Source organism: Sorghum bicolor, chromosome 4 (assembly GCF_000003195.3).
Source record: "Sorghum bicolor cultivar BTx623 chromosome 4, Sorghum_bicolor_NCBIv3, whole genome shotgun sequence".
NCBI lineage: Eukaryota > Viridiplantae > Streptophyta > Magnoliopsida > Poales > Poaceae > Sorghum > Sorghum bicolor.
Window position 1 is genome coordinate 67,685,615 of NC_012873.2, and position 24,567 is coordinate 67,710,181.

The 24,567-nt window shown below is 39.5% G+C and overlaps 2 protein-coding genes across 7 annotated transcripts; one reads left to right on the forward strand and one right to left on the reverse strand.

The window, feature by feature from the left end:
- On the forward strand, positions 9,821-15,771 carry LOC8056457 (probable V-type proton ATPase subunit H). 2 transcript variants are annotated; one of them, XM_021460456.1, is made up of 12 exons: positions 9,821-10,017; positions 10,768-10,833; positions 11,825-11,950; positions 12,479-12,581; positions 12,689-12,761; positions 13,031-13,096; positions 13,168-13,285; positions 13,393-13,554; positions 13,716-13,841; positions 13,920-14,045; positions 14,953-15,132; positions 15,295-15,771. In XM_021460456.1, the coding sequence occupies exons 1-12, from the start codon at positions 10,003-10,005 to the stop codon at positions 15,541-15,543; spliced, it is 1,410 nt and encodes a 469-aa protein (XP_021316131.1). In that variant the 5' UTR covers positions 9,821-10,002; the 3' UTR covers positions 15,544-15,771. The 2 variants fall into 2 exon arrangements, with proteins under 2 accessions (XP_021316131.1, XP_021316132.1); XM_021460457.1 differs by lacking the exon at positions 10,768-10,833.
- On the reverse strand, positions 19,765-23,614 carry LOC8056458 (OTU domain-containing protein DDB_G0284757). 5 transcript variants are annotated; one of them, XM_021459914.1, is made up of 12 exons: positions 23,455-23,614; positions 22,928-23,107; positions 22,712-22,792; positions 22,484-22,617; positions 21,708-21,781; positions 21,391-21,445; positions 21,111-21,185; positions 20,950-21,023; positions 20,796-20,844; positions 20,587-20,671; positions 20,422-20,478; positions 19,765-20,239 (listed from the first exon to the last, which is right to left on the reverse strand). In XM_021459914.1, exons 2-12 carry the CDS (start codon positions 23,064-23,066, stop codon positions 20,169-20,171), a joined length of 894 nt encoding a protein of 297 aa, XP_021315589.1. In that variant the 5' UTR covers positions 23,067-23,107; positions 23,455-23,614; the 3' UTR covers positions 19,765-20,168. The 5 variants fall into 5 exon arrangements, with proteins under 5 accessions (XP_021315589.1, XP_002454789.1, XP_021315590.1 ...); XM_002454744.2 differs by having other exon boundaries at positions 22,712-22,795; XM_021459915.1 differs by having other exon boundaries at positions 20,379-20,478; positions 22,712-22,795.

A 24,567-nucleotide genomic window follows, 5' to 3' on the forward strand; every position in this document is an offset into this window, starting at 1 on the left:
CTCAATACATCCTAAATTATAAGTCAAACTTGAGGGTCAAAAAAATCAAAGGATGGAGGTAGTATTTATTACTTCCCTCCGTTTGTGTTTACTTGTCACCAACTTTTTACTGTAGCAAATTTGACTATCTATTTTTTTCTTCTAAAAAATCTTAGATACTTCAATATATATAACACTAATGAAGTATATTCAATAAAGAATCATATATGTGAAAACTTGATGTATCTAAAAATCTTTTGCAGAAAAAAACATATAGTCAAAATTGCTACAGTAAAAGTTTGGTGACAAGTAAACGCAAACGGAGGTAGTAATATTTATGACCCCAAATACATATACCATGAAAATACATAAAATTCAATAACAAATGTTGGTATCATAAATCTTACTCCTCTTTTGTATAGATTTAATTAAACTTAAATTGTTTCACTCCTCGAAGCAGGAATTATATATTTGTATTTTTTATATGACACAAAGAGTATATAATGCTACTTGGCAAGGTAGATGTTAGGCCATGTTTGGATATAAAAGTATTAGAGAAATACTACCATGTTTTTTGAAAATACTTTGGTTTTCAAAAATTGATGGGTGTTTGGATACAATAAAAATTGTAGTTCTAAAATTATGATTATGTTAAAATTGTAGTCCTTTTGGAGTTTGAAAACTCCACTCATGATTTTTTTTTTCTGAACCATGGTTTTGTATCTTTTTGGCTTACAAAACAATTTTGTGATACAGTAGTTTCCGAAAACTATGTCACCCAAACAAACAGGCAAAGAGACAAGGTTAGCTAGTTTCGTAGTTGTTTCATGTCTACTTAAATATAATATAAGGTTTTGCTTTGGCTAAACTCCCAAGACGATGCATAGAATTGTATGTTGGCAATCTGATCTGTTCCTGGCCAGAGGTCAACTTGTCATGGGCTTAGTGGTACAGATGGAGCATAGGCTTGGATGTGGCGACTGCAGCTGCACAACGTGACGAGCACCCTTGTTTGTAGCCTTGTTTAATGCAACGATAGGGACAAGAGACAATGTCTCTACTATTACCAACGCGGCTAAGTAAAAGAAGAAAAAACACTTCTTTTGACACAGCTTGTAGCTTAATATATCCTTATATCTTAAGCATCTAGGGACAACGTTATTAGCTTGTACTAGTGTTCTAGTGTATTTTCTGTTTTTAATAACCATAATACTATCTTGGCAAAGTCAATAAAGTCGTCTTATATACCTTACTATATATACTCGTGCTTATACGGTGCATCCAACGAATCTAGGTTGATAACTTGATATTATAGATGCATGTGTATTTTTCTATAAGTTTGATCAAAATTTAAAAGTTTAGTTTAGAGAAAAACTGAAGAGACTTACAATTGGAACATTGTAAGTATATAGTGTTTTTTATATCTATATGGACCTATCCTTTAATTAGCTAGATTTTTCAATAAGTTGTTCATACTAAAAATTGGTAACCAAATGTATTTCGTGTATCCTTTGTATTATCTCTCCTGTAGACTGCCTCTTAATAAAAAAACCATATCCTTTGGATCTTCACGGTTTATGGCCTGTTTAGAACACACAAAAAATCCCCCCCCCCCATTCTTGCATTTTTTTTTCTGTGAAATTTAAATGGGTTCTTGTAAAATTCATATCTTCCAAATAGGAGGTGCATCCAGCGTTAGGGCCTCATGGGGCTCAATAATTGCCCTGCCACAATAAAAATAAATAGACGATGCAAGGCTCTCTAAGAAGTTGAAGATAATCTAATAGCAGGCTTGATTTGAGGAATGAGTTAGTCGATCATCTTCTTAGCCCTCGCTTTTTTGTTTGATCTATAAAAACAAAATAGGTTGATCCATCGCCATACCGTTGCTCATAAGCTCTAATAACTAATACCAATATGAGGAATGAAAATATTATGCTAAATTAATTTAAGAAATAGATTCCTAATGTACCATCTCATCTAGAGTAGTTTGATCTCTCAAACCACACATCTTATAACTCTGTTGATATGATCAAAACGGTGCTCATTATTTCTTTGTACCTCGATCCAGAAACATTAGCAGATGCTTCGTCACTTTTGCATTGAAAATGCGATAACCTTTGGGGATAGATATATAGATAGATAGATAGCACGGGCTGGCCCTCTCTTGTTTCCCTTTGCCTTTTGCGGTGCATGGCATCGAGTAGCGTTCCCTAGCGAACAAATGAAAAAGGAAAGAAAAAATGGACGATGGAGGTGGTGGATGCTTTGCTTGGCGTTGCCTGGGTCCCTCCTCCCGTCCGGCGCACCGGCAACTCACAGCGTCCGCGGCGCGCCAAATAACAACGGTCACCGCACGCCGCCCGGGCACCCGGTTCTTTGACATCTTATTTTTTTTCTCCTTCTCCTGCCCCACACAGACATTGAAAATTTTTTTGGGGATGTACCAGTAAAATAACCGTGATTCACGGCACTTATTTATGCCACAAAGATGCAATTTTGCAACACACACGGAATTACCGTTGCATAGATTTAGGAGGATTCCTTGAAAGTGGGGAAAAACTATTACTGTACATAAATTCAAGAGAACAAGAGCTCTCTCTCTCTCTCTCTCTCTCTTTCTATCTATCTCGAAAAGAACATAATTCCTCACTTTTTGAGAAGTAAAATAATTTCAATTTTAACCAACTCTATATAAAAAACACTAACACTTTTTGTGTTAAATAAATATTATGAAATTGTTTATGAATATTTTATAAATTTATTTGGAGACATAACTTTTAATATGTTTTTATAATAAAATAGGTATAAAACTTAAGAATGTTTAACTAGTCTCAAACTTAGAAGCAGATGCTTCTGTATGAACACATAACGTGAATTTGTGACAAGTCCTTTGCAGTTACATCATCCTCGTGAGCTACGTTCCCACTTGATTTTTTTTCCATGGATTATTTTTGCTTAAAAAAACTCGGGTGATAAGGAGGTGTTTGGTTTCTGGGAACGGAGCAAGGTTTATATCATTGTTTCACTTTTTTTTATGATTTGAGAAATAGAATGATTTGATCAATCACCATCTTATTCTCCACAAGCTAATATATAATTAATACTACAGTTTTAGAAATATGGTCATTCCACTAAATTTGAGAAATAATTTCACGATGCATCACTTCATCTAATATTGATTTCCCAAACTAAACATTCCATAAGTGTTTGTTTTTCAAAAACATAATTAGAACTGCGCAGCCTAACGTCGTTAAGATAGGTTTGCAAAAGGATTGATGCGAGGCCTTTAATTTTATTTAAAAAAATGAAGCACAAGGAGAGAAAAAAAGAGGAACTAATGCTACAATTACCTGATGAGGAATATTTATATTTTCTTTGCGTCTACCTTAGGAGGAATATATATAATCAATCTTTCTGACCTTTGAATTCTTGCAATGGAAGCAACTAGAATAATGATGCGATCCAGCAGAAATATAACTAACCAATGTTCGTTAGCGCATGTTAGAATACAGTGTTCATGCCATGAAGAGAAAATTGTTCCAGAGACTAGAAGAAAAAATTTTGATTTTTTTTGGGGAGGGGGCAGACACTCATATATACATACTCCCTCCGTATTATTCACAAAGGAAGTCGCCGTTTAGAACAACAGTATGGTCTCCAAAGCCTAACTTTTACTCCTAGTTTTTATAAAAATATTTATTAGAAAATGGTATATGTATATTTTTATGAAAGTATTTTTAAGATAAATTTATTCATATGGCTTTCACATTTCCAAACTCAACAACTTAAAATTTATTTATGATTTATATTTTTATAATGTTTAACCCAAACTTTGTCAAAATGAATTCCTGTGTGAGCACGGAGGGAGTATATGTACACTTCTTTTTTTTACACAACATGCACACTTGTATACGTGAACGCGGCTTATACACCTCTGAAAAAACAAGACTAAGCCAATAATAATGAATTGTTGTTGTTTAGTAGGAAAAGTATAAGAGAGAAAGAATAAGTAAGTAAAACAGAAATAAGAATAAGTAAGTAAAACAGAAATGAAATTTGATACTTTAATAGCATGTGGATCGGAATCGGATAGCCCTACATCGTCCAATCCAACATTGCGGAAAGGAAAGCAAAGAAAAGGGAGTCCCACAACCCAATAGCAAAGCATAGATGCTTTGCTTTGCAGTCGCTGATGAACGTCTCTACGGCTTTAGTTTAGTTTAGTTTTTCTCCTTACATTGAGAACTCAATTTCTTGGTGTCCTTATACAGTATATATTTAAAAACAAAAATCATCTGTTTCATACGGTATCGTCTATTCGGCCAAGCTAGCTAGGGCCTTGTTTAGTTCCAAAAAATTTTGCAAAATCGACACTGTAGCACTTTCGTTTGTATTTGACAAAAAATATCCAATCATGGACTAACTAGGCTCAAAAGATTCGTCTCGTCAATTTCGACCAAACTTTGCAATTAGTTTTTATTTTCATCTATATTTAATACTCAATGCATCTGTCTAAAGATTCGATGTGACGGGGAATCTGAAAAATTTTGCAAAATTTTTTAGGAACTAAACAAGGCCTAGGTTAAAAGGAAGCCAAACGACATGTTCCCATTGCCTCCGTTCTCATCGTCAACAAGCAAAAGGTAAGGTGGAGTGGATGAACGGTTAGGCGGCCATTGGACATTGCCATGGGTTCTTTTCTTCCTCCTTGCTTGTACATATATTTGATTCTTTGTTGCTTGCGATTCTTCTCCTAGCTTTCATGCACTACCACGGCTAGCTAGCTATTAGTTGGAATTTTCTTCTCTTGTTTAGTTTTATTTCTTGTTACCAAATGTGACATACACATATTTTTATTCTACTCGAATCGGGAGAAAAAGTGGTTCATTTAGGTAGGAATGTTGTGCTTCGTTCTTTACATTATATTACAATTGGTGCTGCTAGATTCAAGGGGGAGAATATAAAGTAAGTACTTTACTTTCTAATGTATACATATCTTTACATTCACATTCACATTATCAAAGATTCACATTCATATGATATATATACTTATCTAAATGTGTGTAGTTTATAAAAAAAAAGTGTCTTGAAGATATTTTCAATGTTGAAATAAAAATATTTGATCGAGAAATCAGATGCCAATAACGTTTGTCCATGCATTTGTTGTTGAAATACAATCTATTAGAATCAAAGGACGGATGAGTCAGTTAGTCATGCCCTCCCCCCCTCCATCCCATCTGTCGCTCTTCGTACATGGCGACACGGGGGGTGGTACCGACATCACCACCCCCGTCGGGTGAGCTCCTCCAGCCACCGCCGCCGCTGCTCGAAGCATCAAATCCGGGTCCCCTAGCTAGGCCTGGATCCGGCACCCCCCGCCCTAGATCTGGTACATGACCGAAGCACGAGCACAACAGTCGGCACTGTGGCCAAGCCCCCGCGTGCGCCTACTGGCAGTAGCCATGGCCGGTCGGGCTACGCCCTGCCCGGGCCATGCCAAACTTTGCAAAAAAAAATGACGCCAGGGGCATTATAATCTTTTTACACTCCACTTAACATCGTTAAATGCTGATAATGGACGGAAGACCATGCATAGATGAAATGAAAGTTCGTTTGAAGGTCATAGAAGGAATTTTTTAAAAAAAACCATACTAGGAAGAGGCATTTTTTTAGGGCCATACAAGTAAATCAAAAGCAAACGGCCATGTATACAACGGTTGGATGAGTCAAGGTTTAATGGTTTTGACGCCCCTTTTCGATCGTTGAAAAAGAAATTGCGGGACAAATAAAATCGATGGCAAGACCATTGCTGATGATCAATTTGGCATCTAAGAAACACGTACTTATGTTTTTCTATAAGAAACATATATATTTTCTACCACAACAAACATCATCTTCACAATTGATATTAATCACTGTTTTAATTTGACTGAGTAAGAGACCTATTTTTAGCATCGTTCTAGGAAGAAAAAGAATCTCAGGGCCGGCTGGACGGTGTGGTAGATGTACATGCACATCCATGGACGGTGCAGCCTGCTGCTGCTGACTCTGACTTGTTCCACAGTCAAAGTCAGACTACTAACCCATCCATCAACCTGCTGCTGCCGGTTTAAGAAACCAACTAACCGCTGTTGTACGTACGCATGGGTACACGTGGACCCGTTCTATTTTGCCATGCAACATTATTTACGCCACCCGGTCAATGCTTTTGTTTTTTATCCCCTGTGTACGTTCTTGTTATCTAGAAGAGGATCGGAGTCGCGAAGGTGTGACCTTTTCTAATTCTAATCAATCAACACAAGCAAACGCGTCAACAAGATCGAGGGGATTTTAATTCGCTAGCTGCCGCCCTTTGCACCAATCTTTCTGGAAATGGTGGGATGCTAAAAACAAGGCAAATGCTAGTGAACCAATACCGTCATGTCTGAATGTGGTATGGTATTGTGGTGTGTGCTGCAAACTGGCCCTGGTTCATGCCCCTCGACAATGATGGAAACCACCGAATCAAGAGTTTCTGAACATAAATGTTATGACAGCTTCATGAAGGAAGACAATGCCGTGGCTTCAAATATTAATCTAGCTCTCGATGCACTCTCAGCTAATATGATGGCGTGTCTGTTTGCGTTGGAGTCAGCATAGCAGGCCGGCATTTCCTGCATTGAGTTAGAAATGGACTGCAGCTAATTGCTGAAGCGATTACATCTCAGGCCAGAGACATGGCACCAAATGGTGTCCTTTTCCGAAGTATTCGTGATCTTTTATTTGATCATTTTAATTGTAATAAAATTTTATTTTCTCCACGTTCTTGTAACTTGTCGGCGCACGAGGTTGCTAAGATAGCTTTAAGTTGGGACCCGAGCCAATCCTCAATATGGGATGATCCTCTCACGGAATTTGTAAATAATTTTGCAGCTCGCGATTTCGTCGAGCCTATGTTTGTCAATGAAAGGCCATGAGTGCCAAATTGAGCTAAAAAAAGAACTTGATAACACGAAACATTTGGGGGATAATGAAAAGTACAAGACACTCTCGATCAAATCGCAAAAAATTCACTGCTGTAAAAATTAAAAAAATGAAGTCAAGATTTCCTCCCATGGATCACTGCTGATAACAGAAAATCAACGTTACAAAAAATTGAAAAATAATAAAGAGACAATATAACCCTAACCTCCTGCGCTACAGTGGACGACCCATGCTCTTTCACCTCCCTGTGCCAGGCCAACTTCGGGCCCATTAAGAAGCCAACTGAACAAAGGAAACTAAACAATTTTTTTAACTACATATATGCACGATCTCGAAAGTATTTGGCGATAGGAAATGACCAAAAGTTAAGGTGAAGAAGCAACTGTTAATCCTAAGCATAGATGAAGGGAAAACAACGGCTTGACATCGAGGGATTAAGGCTAAGGTGAAGAAGCACTAGTTGATCCTCAAGGACGAATCAGTCAGAAGAAGTCATTCTCAGTGAAGCATCAAATCTTTGTTATATCACAAGTAAAGTGGCTTGAAGCCATTGAATTAACCTTAAATGTGTTGAAATGGTTAAAGTTACAAGCTTAAGGTGGATATTCTCAAGAAGAATGAGACAAAGAATGTTGCAAACCATTATGAAGATATATCGAGAGGAATTGACGTATTAAAATATTGAAGATTGAAATGATGGAAATATACATGTCTTTTTTATCTTGAGAATATGTATGTTGTACTATTAAGTGGGACGCAATATGAACAATTTGATAGTCTCAAGTACCCAAACCAACCAAAATCTAAGTGCTAACATGAGATATAAACACATGCCACAACACTTTCACTTGTTAGTCTTAGAGCTTGTTTTCAATGGTTAGCCCTTTGAATAAGCTTTCAGAAGTCCAAGATTATTGAAATTAAAGTTCGGAGCTAAAAGTTATGGCAATTTTTTTTGCAAAGTGACTTGTGCTGCTTTTTGGAGTTTTGGATGTTCAAAGGCTTCATCGGAAGTTTTGATACATTTCAGAAGTTAAGATTTTGCACTAGTGTTCATAGGTCCGTGCAACTTCAGATATCCATTATTGCTATTTGGATTGAGTTCATTTGTTTACCCAACTCTTGTGTTTTTATAATTTTAACCCTAAAACTATAAAACCTTGTAATTCTTAGTCCATTCGATTTTGGTCTCTCAACTTGGCTTTGATGGTTTTTAGTTAATTTAGGCCCACCTACCAGCGTGACCCCACATATAATAGGCTATTTGTCTTTTTCTCACTCTCTTTATTAGCATCATCACCTCCACCTCCATCTCGTCCTCCCTCTCTTCCTTCCCCAATTATCTAACATCGTCGTTGCCTCTCTTTTTTTCAATTTGTTGCCTATAGTATAGTATGTAGGTCAGTAGGATAGGTGTGATTGTGTGAGACTAAAGCACATGATGGGTATCCACATTTGTCAAGGTTGAACCCTATGAGCGGGGCATGGTAAAAGCATGTTGTGTCCTCAACATGTGGATCTATGATGAGTTTTTATAAGGGTGCATCCACTACTAGTAGTACAGGTAACCGCCTACCATCCCTCGTAGCATAGAGATGTCTATTGCTACATCGTCGCTCGATATTCATATATTCTCTCCACTGTTATCTCTGTCTTGTTCCTCTACGCTCCCACAATGGCTACCCGCCAAGAAGCAACATGCTAGTGCTACTGTGGGGCACTAACAGGCAATACTACCTTCCAGTCTTCAATGAAATCATGTTAATAATTTGACCATATTTCATTATTGATTATAATATGTTTTTTCTTTCTTCTTGATTACAAGCCGACTCGAGGTAGCAAATGAGACAAAATCGAACGTTTAACTTCTTATTTGGATAAAAACCTAGAATGATATGCATGAATCATGTAGTCATTATAAATGTGTCCATATTATTATTACGCTTTAACTGTTTTTATTGTGCTTATAGATTTATAATAAAAAATGACTAATAAACTAATATATTTTCTATTACCTTAGCACTGAAGATAACAACGGTCCTGACACGGTCATCTTTGCCATGGTCAAAGAGAACATTTTAGAGAAAAGATAGGGATGATGTGGCTGACGAACTAGTAAAATCTCATAGATGTATATAAAAAAATTAAGATAGATTATATAACAAATTAATGAAAAAAATATCTTATTCCCAATCCTCATCCATCTAAAGATGATAAGAGGGCAGCTGTGGACTCGAAACCTGTTGGTTTTAGACCTGATAGGGGCAGATCTAGATTTTGTCCCGTGGGATTGCGGATTGAGGTACCCGAAATAGGCAAGGTGGGAGTGGACTCCTCCGGGGGTGTCCGTATTGAGACCTGGGGATGTTTGTTCCGATCCGTGTCGGATATTCGAATACTAATTAGAAGGACTAAACATGATCTAATTATAAAACCCAATTACAAAAGTCATGCCTAATTCATGAGATGAATTTATTAAATCTAATTAAACCATCATTAGCACAAATTTTACTTTAGCCCACATTGTCAAATCATGGACTACTCCCTTCGTATAGGATTTAAATGTCGTTTAGGACAGCGACACAGTCTCCAAAACATAATTTTAATCTCTATTTTTATAAAAATATTTAGAAAAATGATATATGTATACTTTTATGAAAGTATTTTTCAAGATAGATCTATTCATATAATTTTCACATTTGCAAACTCAACAATTTAAAGATTATTGATTATTTATATTCCTAATATTTAACTCAAACCTTATCCAAAAGAATATCTAAATCATATACGAAGGAGTACTTAGGCTTAATAATAGATTTATATGTCGCAAATTAATCTCAATCAGTCTGTATGTAACAAAAGCCCACCAAGAGATTTTTTTTTAAAAAAAAACCCAGACTCTTCTTCTCCTCCCTCTTCCCCTCCCGTGCCGCAGCCGTGCGCCCCCGGATCCCGCTCCCGCACAGGCGCCACCGTTTGCATCCCGCTCCCTCCCGCACAGGCGCCGCCGCCGCCCTACCCCAGGTGGTGAGGCCTTTGCCTACCTCTTCGCCGGCGATGAGCGCCGACCAGGTATTCCCACCCCTTTTCTCTTTCCTGTCTGCTGTGCGAAACCGAGTTTTCGATTTTTTTTTTTAAAAAAATTGTGTTCTCAAAATGTAACCTACAATTTGGCTATTTGATGCCTACTAACTTCTAACATTTTGCAAAAATTATTGAGTGTGTACACCCATGTCCCTTTACTAGATCCGCCCCTGATGGGAAGGGAAGGGAAGAAGGGAAAATGTTGGGGAATGGTGTGTCCCACCGAATTTTGGGAATAATTTGTAATTTGCTCTGAAATTTGTGAACAGTTTGATGACATTTGTCGACAATTTGACATATATTTCTCTAGTATTTAGATTACATAGAAAAAATTCGTAATTTTTTTTTGAAAAATTTGGCATAAATATATGTTTAAGATATGCAGTTATCCCCAAATTACATCACTCTGTCCAATAAATTACACTGAAGAAATCGTTGTAAATATATTAATAAGACGTGTAAATATAGCTATAAGACAGTGTAAGTGCATGGGCAAAAATCTGGTTACTGGGAAGGGCTAAAACAACCCGTTGTTGTCTGTTGGCTAGACAGATCTTGTTTTTATCTATCGCGTAGACCTGATTTGCGAGCGGTGAGAGAAGGGGGTTCCGATCTGATCCGGGGTTGACCTGATTTGCGAGTGGTGAGAGAAGGGGGTTTCGATCTGATCCGGGGTCGACTTAGATTTGAGAGTGGTGAGAGAAGGGGGTTCTGATCTGATCTGGGGTTTAATTGCAGGGCCGACTCGCGGAGGGTGCTTGGACTGCACCTGTCATGGATCGCGCCGAGCTCACCACTGAGCAGGTCAGTGCCTGGGGTTGCTTACCCGCTTCTGTTTCAACTGTTGATACTTGCTAGCTTCCGCGTCCTAGTGTTTACCATCTCTGGGGTGCAGGCTGGTTTATTGAACCGCATTAAGAGGCTAGGACGGGTAAAAGTCTGTAAAATCTGTTGCAATGTTATTTGAAGTAGATCAAAATTTCTACTCATGTCAGAGTTATTTTATGGGAACTTGCATCCTAGGCTGACCTTTTGCTGTGGTCATCTACGGAGTCCATAGAGCAGCTGCTAGAGCCACCCTTTTGCTGTGTTAAAATGATGGATGCACACACTCCGGGCTTAATACACTATCATGCTAGTGAATCAGTCCATACAAATATCTTAGGCTATCTAGTTCTTGTTTACCTGATTTTGAGGCAGTTGGGTTTCCAGGGAAAATGTTTCCTGCTTACATAAAGCTGGTGACTGCTTACTGCTGCATTTATATCTGTATCAGTTAGCAGATGAAGTTTTAACTTTGGCGGGAAGAGTTAGAAATAACCACTGGAAATTGCAGACGGTTGCATCACATTATGTTTATATTTCTTGGGGCAAATCTTCCTTCCATCCATGTCCAGAGATGGATATTTGTTCTAACTTCCAACCAATTAGAAACTCTTGATATGCTACTTGACATCATATCTTTATAGGTTATAATATTATAAACTGAGTGTCTGATACCATCAACATTTAGCAAATTTGTCGCGAATTTGTAAATAAAATGTCTTGCTAATTTTGATACTAGGTGCTGAATTACTGAGACTGTCTGTTTTTGCTGTTGGAGTGTATATTACACTTTTCTAGCATTGGCATAGTAGTTTTCATGCGTTAGCATGCCTTCTTTCTAGTCTAGGATGCATTTCATAAATTTGTTTCAAGCATCAGTGGATTGAGGAAGTTTTTGTTGCATTATGTTAGCATGAAGGAAAAGTATTTTTTTTTAATTAATTTTTGTATTGTGGTTTTGTATATCAAGGTTCTCAAGCGAGATATTCCATGGGAGCATTACATGTCAACTAAGCTTATCTCTGGAACATGCCTTCAGCTTTTACGGCGATATGACCACAAACCAGAGAGTCAGCGAGCTCCTTTGCTTGAGGAGGTGAGTTGCTTTCTGAACCTAAATTATTTGTGGATAAAAATGATTAAAGACCATTGTATCACTGCCTTCTTTTTCCATCTTTCAGATTTGCTACTATCTTGTTATGATTGATGTCTTATCTTTGAATCACAATTTTTCTGGTTTCTTCCTATTTTCTTACTCTTTAGTAAACTACCTTACTTATGTTTTTTGGTATTTCAAGATCAATGCTTTTAGCTTACAAGAGGTTATCAGATATGCATATTTGTAATACTCTTTTTTTTAATCAATATCTGAATTGATTCAGTGCATTAATAGGGTGTGTACTCAACCTTGCATAGGTTTGCTGTAACAGGATCTAGTTGACTAATTTCCCTTTTCCTCTTTTCCCCACAAATAACTTTTACTGCCTATATTGCCTTGTACTATATTTACTTGAATTTACTTTTACCTTGTTTATCTATTTGTGTAAATTTCTATTAAATGTTTGGTTACTCAACTAGTTTTATATAACAGTATAACACAAAGATCCTTAAAACGTTCTTTTAGGACGGGCCAGCGTATGTCCGAGTTTTCCTGAATATCCTGCGGAGCATCTCCAAGGAAGAGACTGTGGAATACGTGCTTGCTCTCATTGATGAAATGCTTGCAGGTATGCCAACCTTTTTTTTCCTTTCAGACGAAAACTATTCCTTCCATCATTAAACCATTAGATTATCACTTATTTATGTTACATTGGTGTGATACCTTTCTTTTCAGCAAATCCTAAGCGTGCAGCACTGTTTTATGACCAATCTCTGTCTGGTGAAGATATTTATGAGCCTTTCTTAAGTTAAGTGTACTATGCTTGTTTAATTCTTTTATTTTTATCTTATTAATTTAAGGAATCTGCTTATTTTGTTGTTCAGCAAATATATTGACATATATTGCCTATTCCGCATCCCGATGGCAAGACTTTATAATTAGAATAGTCACCTTCTGTACTTTAGCCTGTTTTGTTTCAGGAATACCCTCATGCTAGAAAGAGTTCATGGACACCGTGCTAGGCCTGTTTATCTTGTTCTGAATACCAAATTTAGCTAACAAAATTATAATTTTCAGGTTGTTGTGGAAAGGCAACTGGTTTGTACAAGAAAAAAGTTGTAAGATATTGACTGATATAATTAGGTAAGTTTGGCTAGTATTCAAATGCTCATCATGTAAAATTATTTGTAGATCTTACTTTACTTTGACTATAGTGCACGACCAAAGCTTCAGAATGGCATGCTTCCAAATGGAGATGCTTCAAATTCAAAGAGCAAACTTACTTCAACACATGATGTATTGAGAGATTTGGTTGATTGGCTCTGTTCACAGGTTAGAAATGTGGATGGTCTTTTTAGTTCATTACCACTTTTTGTTTGTTATATGCTTTGAAACTACCATTTGAGCGTTCTGAAATTTTATTATGATATGTTTTGCAGCTGAGGAATCCTACACACCCGAGCTGCTCTATTCCTACTTCTATCCATTGCCTCTCCACTTTGCTCAGAGAACCATATGTTAGGACATTATTTGTTCAAGCTGATGGCATCAAGCTGCTCATTCCTTTGATATCCCCAGCTTCCACACAACAGTCAATTCAGGTGATTGCTTGGCCCTAAGAATATAGAATGGAAGTATCTTGGAGAAGAGTGTCTCATTAGGTCTTAGCTGTTTGATTGCAGATAACAGGCATAAACTGTTCATCTTTCGACTCTAGAACTAACTTCCCCGTCTGTGTTCCTTTTTGTTATTTCTTGTGCAGCTCCTTTATGAAACTTGCCTCTGCATCTGGCTTTTATCATTCTATGATGCTGCAGTTGATTATTTGTCCACCACAAGGGTTATGCCAAGACTTGTAGAGGTTGTCAAGGGCTCTACTAAAGAGAAGGTAATGTTCTAAATTTGCATGTCATATTATGTCACTGTAATTACGTCAGAAATGTTAACATTATGCATAAAATTGAAGGTGGTCAGAGTTGTTGTGTTGTCCTTCCGTAATTTGCTGGCAAAGGGTGCATTTGCTGCACAGATGATCGATCTTGGATTGCCACAAATAGTACAAAACTTGAAAGCTCAAGCATGGACTGATGAGGTGAGGAGCTTTCCATACCTTTGTTTTTTTAATATTCCACAGGAAAATATGCATGGAATGTTGGAATTTTATATCTGAATCATTGTTTCGATTGAAGTAAATGTAGGAATTGCAAAATGGCATGCATATGCTTTCTTGAAAACCAACCTGTCTGAAATATTTGCTATTTACTGTTCAGTAAGTAAAAAAAAGTTGCAATTTACCTAGGATTTTTAGTTCAGTGTCATATTTTTTTTCCTTTGTAGATCGGGTTAGGTGAAGATATCGCTTAAACCTGGGTTTTCAAGTTTCTAAGGAAAAATGACACAATTTGCTAAAATATATGGAGTTGCTATACTTAAGGTGCCTGAATTTTCAGGCAACAATCTTAGAAATCAATTAGTACAATTAAAAGGACAACTCACAAGAGACAAGTCACAGTTTTTTTCTAGTCAAACCATGACAAAATTACATGTCGCCTGAACAACAAAAATACAGGCACCTGAAATATAGAAGTGGAATTGTAATGACATAGTGAGCCCTCTTTTAATTTCTTTGTTTGCTGAACCTTTTTGTGTGATATGGTCTCCCATATCCCCACGGAAACCCTGGTAATTGAACAGCAGAAGTTTGCTTGGTAACATTACAAAGAGTTAGTTAGTCAGGCATTGTGAAGCACAAGAATCATTTTTATCTGCAAGATATGTTGGAGGTTCCAGTGGTTGCTGCTTCAAAACTGGGACTCGTGAATTTTCATGCAAGCATAAATAAATGTGACTATATCTCCTTTAATGTAGTGATGCACAGCTCTTGCGCGTTTGAGAAAAAAAAATGTGAATGTATCTAGTCTATTATGTGCTCAGGTTGAGCTTGTATGTTTTTGCACCTTTTTGTGCTAACAGCAATTTCCTATTATTTATGCACCCAGGATCTGTTAGATGCTCTGAATCAATTAGAGGTGGGACTCAAAGAAAACCTCAAGAAGTTGAGTTCCTTTGATAAGTACAAACAGCAAGTTCTTCTTGGTCACCTTGACTGGTCTCCAATGCACAAAGATCCAAGTTTCTGGCGTGAGAACATTAACAGTTTTGAAGAAAATGATTTCCAGGTATGCCTTGTCCTTTCTTGAATAAAGTTGTTGCACAATTGGACTAAGTAGTTCAACACTCAATTCATAGATAAGCTATTCTGGACAATTCAATCTAGATTAGATAGGCTCATAAGCATTCGGCTCTGTGGTTGTGATGAAATTGCACCTATAACTTGGCAGATTCTACGAGTTCTCATGACAATCATTGACACATCAAGTGACACCACCGCCCTTGCCGTGGCCTGCTATGACCTCTCACAGTTCCTCCAGTACCATCCATCTGGTCGAATCGTGGTGGCAGACCTCAAGGCCAAGGACCAAGTCATGAAGCTCATGAATCATGGGAACACTGAAGTGAGGAAAAATGCACTGCTCTGTGTGCAGAGGCTCTTCCTTGGCGCAAAGTATGCTAGTTTCCTGCAGGCTTGAGAAAAACTGAGTCTTTTGTATTTAGATCCAGAGATCCCTGGCCATTTTTTCAGAATGGCTGTTGAGAAAGAAAAAACTTGAAAATTCTTGTCCAGTATATCCTATTGTTATTTGATTCCTGAAATCGATGTATAATAAATAATAAGAGCCATACCATGCTCGATGTAATAAAGTGTCCATGGGCTTGTTGATTCGTTTATGTAAATTTTGCCTTGTAACTTTAGCAAACCTCTTTTTTTTTTGTTATTCCATTATTCTTCTACTTAGACAACATTGCCTGACTTGTTACATGTTTGCAATTTTTCCACAGGTTTTTATGTCAGTTCATTCTCCTGAAATTTTAGAACATCCTGCGCCTGCCATCTTTTGATTTTGCCATGTTGCGCTACAACCATCCACATCGTTAAGTAAAAGCTATGTATCTAGAAATACTAAAACATTTATAATAATGTGGAACTGAGGGAGTATATTTTATAGTATGGTGTGTCCAATGAACCATGTCTGATGTTGTAGATATTTCTGTATTTTTTTATAAAATTGATTAAAAGTATTTAGGTTAACTTAGGACTTGTTTACTTCTAATTTCTTTTTGCAAAATAGGAATAGTAGCACTTTCGTTTGTATTTGATAAATATTGTCCAATTATAGACTAACTAGGCTCAAAAGATTCGTCATGTTAATTCCGATCAAACTGTGCAATTAGTTTTTATTTTTATTTATATTTAATACTCCATGCATACGTTTAAAGATTCGATGTGACGGGGAATCTGAAAAATTTTGCAAAATTTTTTAGGAACTAAACAAGGCCAGGAAAGTCTAAATCAATTAAAATATTGTAGATATTTCGGTTCATGGATGATGGTGCATGGGTTCAATCATCCCCGCGCGCGCGCCGGTGAGCTTCCCCTGTTGCCGCGCCGGAACGAAGCCGACAAGGCAGCAGCAGCGGACTAGCAGTCGTAGCTGCTGGATTGTTGGTTGCTACTTATTACTTATTGCCCATTGGCTGTGGTGGTCATGGTCGACCTGACTTTGATGATGGACCGTTAGTTAGGCCTTGTTTAGTTCGCAAAATTTTTTAAGATTTCCCGTCACATCAAATCTTGCGGCACATGCATGGAGCATTAAATATAGATGAAAACAAAAACTATTTGCACAGTTCATCTGTAAACCGCGAGATGAATCTTTTGAGTCTAGTTACTCTATAATTGGACAATGTTTGTCAAATAAAAACGAAAGTGCTACAGTGCCGTTTTTCACCATTTTTTGCGAACTGAACAAGGCCTTAGTTACCTGCTTTTCAGACCGAGACCGCCGACCGCGCGCTCAGCTCACTCGCTCGCTCGGTCGTTCTGGACCGCCGAGCTGTATGTACATGTACTGTACTCCATGTGTTATGTAGGAGTCGTGTGTGTACGGTGTGTTTGGTTGGGGTTGCGTGGATTGGGTTGGATCCAACCCAGTTTTTAGGAACGGAGCCAACCCGTCTAGTGTTTGGTTGTACTTCTGCTTTTGGGGACGGAGTCAACCCATTTTAGTGTTTGGTTGAAAAATTGGAGACAGAGCGGCTCCGTTCAGTGTTTGGTTGAAGGAATTTACCGTGTGTTTGGTTGGGGGTAGGGTGGGTTGGGTTGGATCCAACTCAGTTTTTGGGGACAGAGCCAACCCAAAAGAGTGTTTGGTTGCACTTCAATTTTGGGGACAAACCCAACCCGTTTTAGTGTTTGGTTGAAGGATTGGGGACTGAGCGGCTCCGTTCGGTGTTTGGTTGAAGGAATTCAGTGTTTGGTGAACACCAACCCGGCTGGAGCGGCTCCGTCCGCCAAATTTTGACGGACGAGTCCAACCCGCATCTGGAAGGAATATTCCACTCTGGAGCCAACCCAACCCTCTCATCCTTCAACCAAACAGCCACGGGAACGGGTTCGCTCCGACCCGGCTCACCCCGCTCTCCAACCAAACACACGGTTAGTGTTTGGTGGGAGCCAACCCGGCTGGAGCGGCTCCGTCCGTCAGATTTTGACGGACGACTCCAACTCGCATCTAATAGAAATATTCCACTCTGGAGCCAACCCAACCCTCTCATCCTTCAACCAAACAGGCACAGGAACGTGTTCGCTCCGACCCCAGCTCGCCCCACTCTCCAACCAAACCCACGGTAAAAGGACGTGGGAGCTAGCTAGCTAGCTTCACTGGTCCAGGCTGTTGGTTCGTGGTGGTAGTGGCTAGCTGCGGGGATGCCAGTCGGGACACTATTGGTGTGCTGTGCTATATATATAAATGTACTCCGGCGCGATGGGGTTCGGCAAGGGGATGCTGCTCTTCATATGCCACTCATGGGACCTGTCACTGCCATTTTGCGGAAATTGTGTAGATGTGCCTTGAAAAATCAGAAGACTAAACATTGTAACCTTCCTTCCTTCCTTCCTTCCTTTCCCCTGACTCCACAACGACGATTTCCCGATCATCGTGGCCAGGCGGGAGGTCATTCATGTTGAGCTTGATCACCCCGTGCTCATGCTGTATAATTTCCACTAGAAGCAGTCATACGCACATTGGCCTGAGTGAAATCAACATATCAATTTGGTCCAACAAGCCTAGAAGTGATAGACGTGCGTGTGCCAGCAGGCAGAGCCTGAAGAGAAGATAAATTAATACCCCTAGCCTTGACCAATTTGGCGGTGCGAGGGAAGGAAAACGCGACAGCAGCAGAGGAAGGGATGAGGCGCCTCGCTCCGACATGGATAGGTTGGAAGCCAGAGGAGTAGGGGCGGGTGAGTGGAGTGGAGGAAGGAGTGGTCAGCGATGAGGCGGCGGAAGGAGACGCACGCCGCGGAGGCATGGGCGAGGTCCGCAGGGGCAGGGGAGGCGACGCGGAGGAACATCTCCTCGAGGAGCTCGCTGTCCATGGCATCGAGGCCTGGGGAGGACCGGGTCCGGGTGACGCCATGGCCGACGCCGACGGGAGAGAGGAAAGGGAATCGTGGACTCTGGGCCGGCAGACTTTGGTCATGGGCTGCAGCTGCAGAGTGGAGCGGAGTGGCTTTGGGCTTCGTGGCGGCGTTGATGCGTTGCGGTGAGGGTTAGGCTGGTTTAGCTAGGAATAAAGATTTTGAGAAAAATTTATCCTCCAACAGCTTTTTTAAATGGTTATCTAAATATAGCTATTGTTTATTCTGAATTTTTTGCTAGCCAAATATAGAAGACAAGAATAACTCTAGAGTGCGCATGAGATTTAACAAAGTTGTTGGAAAGTGAAAAGATATGGAAAGCGATTTTTATGCAAATGACTCTCCAAATGATGATTTAGAGAGTGAGATTTAGAAAGGCTCTTAGAGATGCTCTTAACTATACACACGGCTACTTACTGCTCACTTCATCCCAAATTATAAGTCATTCTAGCCTATTCATTTGAGCTTACTAAAGTCACCTTTCGCGAACTTCCGCGGGGAATAGGCACAAGAACCCCTTACAAATCACCAGAGCCGGCCACAAACAATCACCAACTCAACTCGTGCCCAACCTCCACCACTGCTCCAAGCCGTCTAGATGACGACAACCACCAAGAAAAACAAGATAACCCACAGCGAATCGAGGTCCAAGTGCCACTAAATGCAAACTCACAAGCAAATGCACTAAGAATCACTCAGTCTCATTTTTGAATCGCAATGTCAAGCAATGAGATGAGTGGGAGGGTGTTTACTCAGCTCAGCGTATGCCAAAGTATGCAAGAATAGCCAAGAGAGTGAGCAAGGGCCATGGGCTATAAATAAGCCCCCTCAAGAAATCCAACAGTTACACATAATTCGGGGGATCCATCTGGACTCTAAATTTACTTATGTGGAGTCTAATATAATTGAATTTTTTATTTTTTATTATTTTATTTAAATATAATTTTTTAAAAGTTCAACCGAAATAAATATAAAAAACAAAGATAAAACCGCCTTCAAAACTGCTTATAACCAGGTAAGATGAATGGTTTTAAAAGTTAAGAGATATTTTGCTCGATTTTTTAGTTCACGTTGAGAAAGGTAAAGTAGACTTTTTCTAATCTAATATACAGCTTGTGGGCCCTTTGGTCCTTAAAAAAAGTCCCACTTCAGCCTACAGCGCTTTCCTTTACGATATTCTTCGCTTCAACCGGAGGAAAATAGATGCACTGGGAAATCCATCTGTGCTTTAGTCCATTCTGTTCATGATGATCAGAGCTCAACCAGCAACTGGGTCATCTCAATTCTTAACCAATTTATTATCATCAACATTATTATCATAATCGTTTCCCAATAATTCTAGCCTCATTCCGGCAAAATTTGTAGATATAAACAACAATACAAGAGTTGAGTTGACACTCACCGGCCTCCACTCTTAACTATGTACGGGACGACGATTCCCATCCCATCCCATGTTTATTTCAATTTCATTCATCCCATTCCCATTATCAGGTCTGGTCTGCTCTGCTCTGGATATATTAATCATAATGCCGTACGTCCCTTGTATCATTTGGACGATGGCCGGGCCCCCAGGACCACCACCTGATCCTGAATCATGACGAGCTCCACCGCTCCGACATCCATCCCAGTCCTGGAGAGATGAAGATGATGCGCCGAGCCCTCTGTAATCCGCCATCAATGGTGGTGGTGCTGCGAGAACGGCCACCATCTCCTCCTCTTGGTCGTCGTCTGTGACCTCGGTGCATCTGCAGTGTTCACAAGCCACAAATCGTCTTCACCAACAACGAACAGAGCCTGCTTGCATATGGTTACACATGACATGATTCTACTACTACTCAAACAAAAGAAAGACTATTGACAATATATAGCATGTTGGTTGCATACATTGGCAGTGAAGGCCCGGCATGCCAATGGCACGCCTACTCACCATTCTGCGGATATATGGAGTTGTAGTGCACCTCCGCCCAGAAGCTCAACAGTACCACTGCAACCACAGGCAGGGAGGCACTTTAGATGCCTGACACCAATAACCAGTAAAGGATTGAAATACCAGGCGGTTAGTCCTTGAGGACTGCAAGGACCAAATGTTTACCTTTGTTGGACTTCTGAACCTTAGGCTGGATCTCGATGTAGCAAGTATCCTTGAACGATGTCATCACAAAGATTTTTACTCCATACTGCACCAAGATTGTTGTTTTACGTTACATTAGGATGAATAAAAAAATAGCATTCTTGTCAGCTCCTATACACAAGATATGCCAGGAATGACAGCTGGAACATATAGATTGTATAAAGACTAACCTTGTCAGCAGCAGCCTGTAGAGTCACATGGTCACCCCATTCACCGTTTCTGTTAGTTTATAATAAGCAGTAAAATGCATGTTAGACAAGCATCCACATGCACCTAATCTGTGCTCCATTCTAAAAAAATTGTTTGGCATGGTATGGAGCTGACCGTGCAACTTTCTCCAAGTAATCATCATATGCCATGGGAACGTATCCATCATAGGCGTCACGGTTAGTTTTAAGCTGGAAGGGACGGTTTGTCAGAGAGAAGACAAAAAAAATGTACACACGGCTAGCGATTGTGAAGCAAAAGTTTATGTGGTTACATACCTGGTTAATTATCTGCTCCCTCACAAACTCATGGTGATCTGGACTTTGGTAAAGCTGGTCTGATAGTGCTCGGAACTGTGGAATTGGGGGCGTGCAATTAGCATCAATTGGTTGTGAATGCGGTACAGACTCTCAATTTGTGAGAAAAAAGAGATAAAAGGCGGAAAAAGGAAGGAGAAAAAGAAAGTGCAGAGATCACTTGAGAAAAGGAAGACAAGAGGTGGAGAAGGAAAGAAAAATTAACTATTTTTTGAACTGTGATGAATAGGAAGGATGATACCTGACAGTTGCCATCTCCTTGCACCTTGTGTTCAACCAACTCATACAGCTTCAACCTGAAAGATGATAAATGAAACATTGAACAACTCCAGCAGAAAACTACTTGTCAAAAAAAAAACTCCAGCAGAAAACGTTTTGCGTGAAAAAACTAATAGAGCAAAAATAATATTATTATATGCAAGTAATCCAGACTGCTATGGAAATGCAAAGCTTAAAAGACATTTAAAAAATGAGAAGTTTAACACTAGCAACTCGCAAGCATACTGTAGAACATAACAGTAGTAGTAATTCAGTAAAAAATGAAGCTAAAGGACTGACCTTTCTGTCAGCCTTTCATGGTCCATAGTGGCTTCATCAATTGATGGAATTTCTCCATTAATTTTGGGGACATGCTGGACAAGGCAGACACAGATTATTGGACCACAGTTGGAAATGGAGTCAGAGGCACAGAGAAAAAAAAAACAGATACAGCATAGCATCCGCAACAGGTTCATTTCCTTCATAGCAACAAGGATAAATAGGGGGACGGGCCAGGGGGTTGCCACACTGTTGTCAAGATTATTGGGTAGTATCATTCTAAAATTTAAAAAGCAATAACTAATACGGATACTATCTGAGGGCAGTGAAACTACGAGTAGCACAGCAAATCATACAGTGTATAAGAAAAGTTAATACCTAATGCTTTGTTGACAAAGGTCTATCAATAAAAGTAGGTAGACATAATTTTCGCATCTGCATAAGATAACTTTTCGAAGACACGCATTAAGACCAAGAATATGCAAAGTTAATTAGCAATTCAGTTAATTAAAGACTTCTAGAGGAATTTGATGTCAACATCATTTCTTAAAGTCATTTGGCATTTAAGGTTAGTGGTCCAACTGAAAGTGATATCCATGTTGTTTTTTTCCTCTTCCAATGAGATTTTGGCTATACAACAGACATATACAGGAATTTTTGCTGATGATCTAGGTAGGCTTCCTTAGAAGTGAAACTTTCATTATTCTGGCAGCTGACGAAGCACATCCAAATGTTAGGCGAATGAAGCTAGACAACACAAATTTCTTAACCTAACTTCAAAGGATCAGTAGACTCACGGGAACTGGGACCATGGGGTAAAACCTCTTCCCTACTTCCTCCTCCATCTCAAAATAACCGTCACCAGCTGCGTCTGGAGAGGAACTAGACGGCTCTACATATACTGTCTCGTGCTCATGCTCATGGGTGCTTCCTGCAAGGTACCAAGAACATTAGGAAAAACGTAAAAGTGGTATGCTTGTGAGAGAAATAAAACAATCAAGTCAGATTATGGATATTTCCAGCACCAGGATGGTAGATGCCTACTGATGGGTTGTACAAATCATATGTGAGTTGAGAAGAATGCAACTGAGTCTCATCTGGATGTGCTGCTGCGAAAGGGGAAAAAAACATGTATACACATGAGTTAGGAATATATTCCTGCCTGTTCCATGGTTTATCACATCCACAAGATGAAAAGGAAAATGAAAAATCTGCATGCATTCCACAAGTCTGACTACTACCTCTACCGTAATGGAGGTCACAACAGTGACCATCACAGTAGCCGGGAGGAGGCCCGTAGTACCCGTTGGGAGGAGCAAAAGGGTCGCGGAACAGGTCGTATCCCCATGGCAAATTCTGATCTTTCTCACACATGCTCATCCGTCGAGCTCAAGCTGTCCGTCCGTGGGAGCGGAGCGCTGCTGCGGTAGCAAACAGATTCAAGCGGTTTACTTCAGTACCATGGCAACAAAGAAGACGAAACAATGCCCACAGCTAACTTCGCTGGGCTGCATCGGAGCTAAAGCATCTCTGGTGAAAAGCAAGACCACCGGCGGAGCCAAGGCCCGGCCACCCTGGGCAGCTGGCCGGGCTCCCACGGTACAGCAGAGCCTGGGACTGCCCCTCCGTCGCTGGACGCGGCCGAGGGGGAGATTACTGCTCGCCGGCCAGGACAGAACAAAGCACTACTGGCCTTGGAGCAATCGAAGCGAGCTACGCTAGGGGTTCCTGGGCGGAGCGCGGGAGAAGTAGAGGAGAGTTGCCTCACCTTGGATTGGAGACGGCTGGGTGGGGCCTGCGCGCGTCTTCTCCGGCGCCGGAATTGGATCGCGACGAATGGGGGAAGCCGGGAGGAGAATGAGGAGTCCGGCGTATATATGGGTGTGTTTTGATTGCGAGCAAGGGGGAGGGGGAAGAGAGGATGGGACAATTTTATTTATTTTTTATTTTATTTCTTTCTTCCTTTTTTTTCTTTTTCCTTTTTTTGCTGGCACGCGGCTTGCGTTCACTATCAGAGCCGAAAGATGCTCTCTAGTGAATAGTACACACCCTATCTTTTTTTCGCTAAATTAAATTGTTATTATTACCATGGTATGAATATATAAAAAATATATACATATATAATTATATATGGCAGTAGTTTTTCCATGGTTTTGAGCAATGGTTTTTTCTTTTCTTGTGGCTTGGAGTGAGCAAGATGATCTTGTCGTCCTGTGGCGGCGGGAGAACGCCTCTTCAAACCTTGTTATAATTTGTTTTATGGTTTTGTTGACTCTCTCTTTGTGTTTGTTGCGGTGGGAAAGTAGGCTAAATAAAGCACACGCACACCATTAATTGTTTCTTAAAACCCATTGATGGTGATTATACTTTTTGGGTGGATTTGATTCCATTTATTTACTGTATACATCAACCAAAATGTAATAAAGAGGAGTATTATGTCATATATTCTCACTTTATTCAAAAGCTGTCGGTATCTCCCGTACCTCGAGCTTATCGTGCCAAAGGAAAACGAAATCAATTAGGAACTTTAGGTCCTTGTCGAATATCGGTCAAACAATTTGGCTTTATTAGAACAACTCCAACAAATATGTTATCCATGTTATCTAGGCTATTTTTACATTTTTAAAGCAAAAACTAAAGTCCAACAGGTGTGCTATTTGGTTTGTTAAAATAGCAAGTTTGTTATTCCTAAACTTTCGCTTGTCATATATAGCATGTCGTCCTCACTAGCTATCCTATATAAAGGCTCTTGTAAAACTCTATGTTTTGAATGAGTTTTTTTATTTTTACACAATGGCTAAATCTTGTAGTTTAGAATATAATTTTACCTAGTGTCATAGAGATGCTCTTAGATACATACACAAAGAGAAGACTAAAAAGC

Excerpts from the sequence above, each read along its gene's own strand:
- LOC8056458 (XM_002454744.2), bottom strand. The coding sequence starts at position 23,066 with ATGAGCATGTGTGAGAAAGATCAGAATTTGCCATGGGGATACGACCTG. Across the intron at positions 20,672-20,795 it reads TACAGGCTGCTGCTGACAAG|TATGGAGTAAAAATCTTTGT; the intron begins GTTAGTCTTTAT and ends ATCTTGGTGCAG. Across the intron at positions 20,240-20,421 it reads CTCCATATATCCGCAGAATG|ATGCACCGAGGTCACAGACG; the intron begins GTGAGTAGGCGT and ends TGAACACTGCAG.
- LOC8056457 (XM_021460456.1), top strand. Across the intron at positions 11,951-12,478 it reads GAGCTCCTTTGCTTGAGGAG|GACGGGCCAGCGTATGTCCG; the intron begins GTGAGTTGCTTT and ends ACGTTCTTTTAG. Across the intron at positions 13,286-13,392 it reads TTGATTGGCTCTGTTCACAG|CTGAGGAATCCTACACACCC; the intron begins GTTAGAAATGTG and ends TATGTTTTGCAG.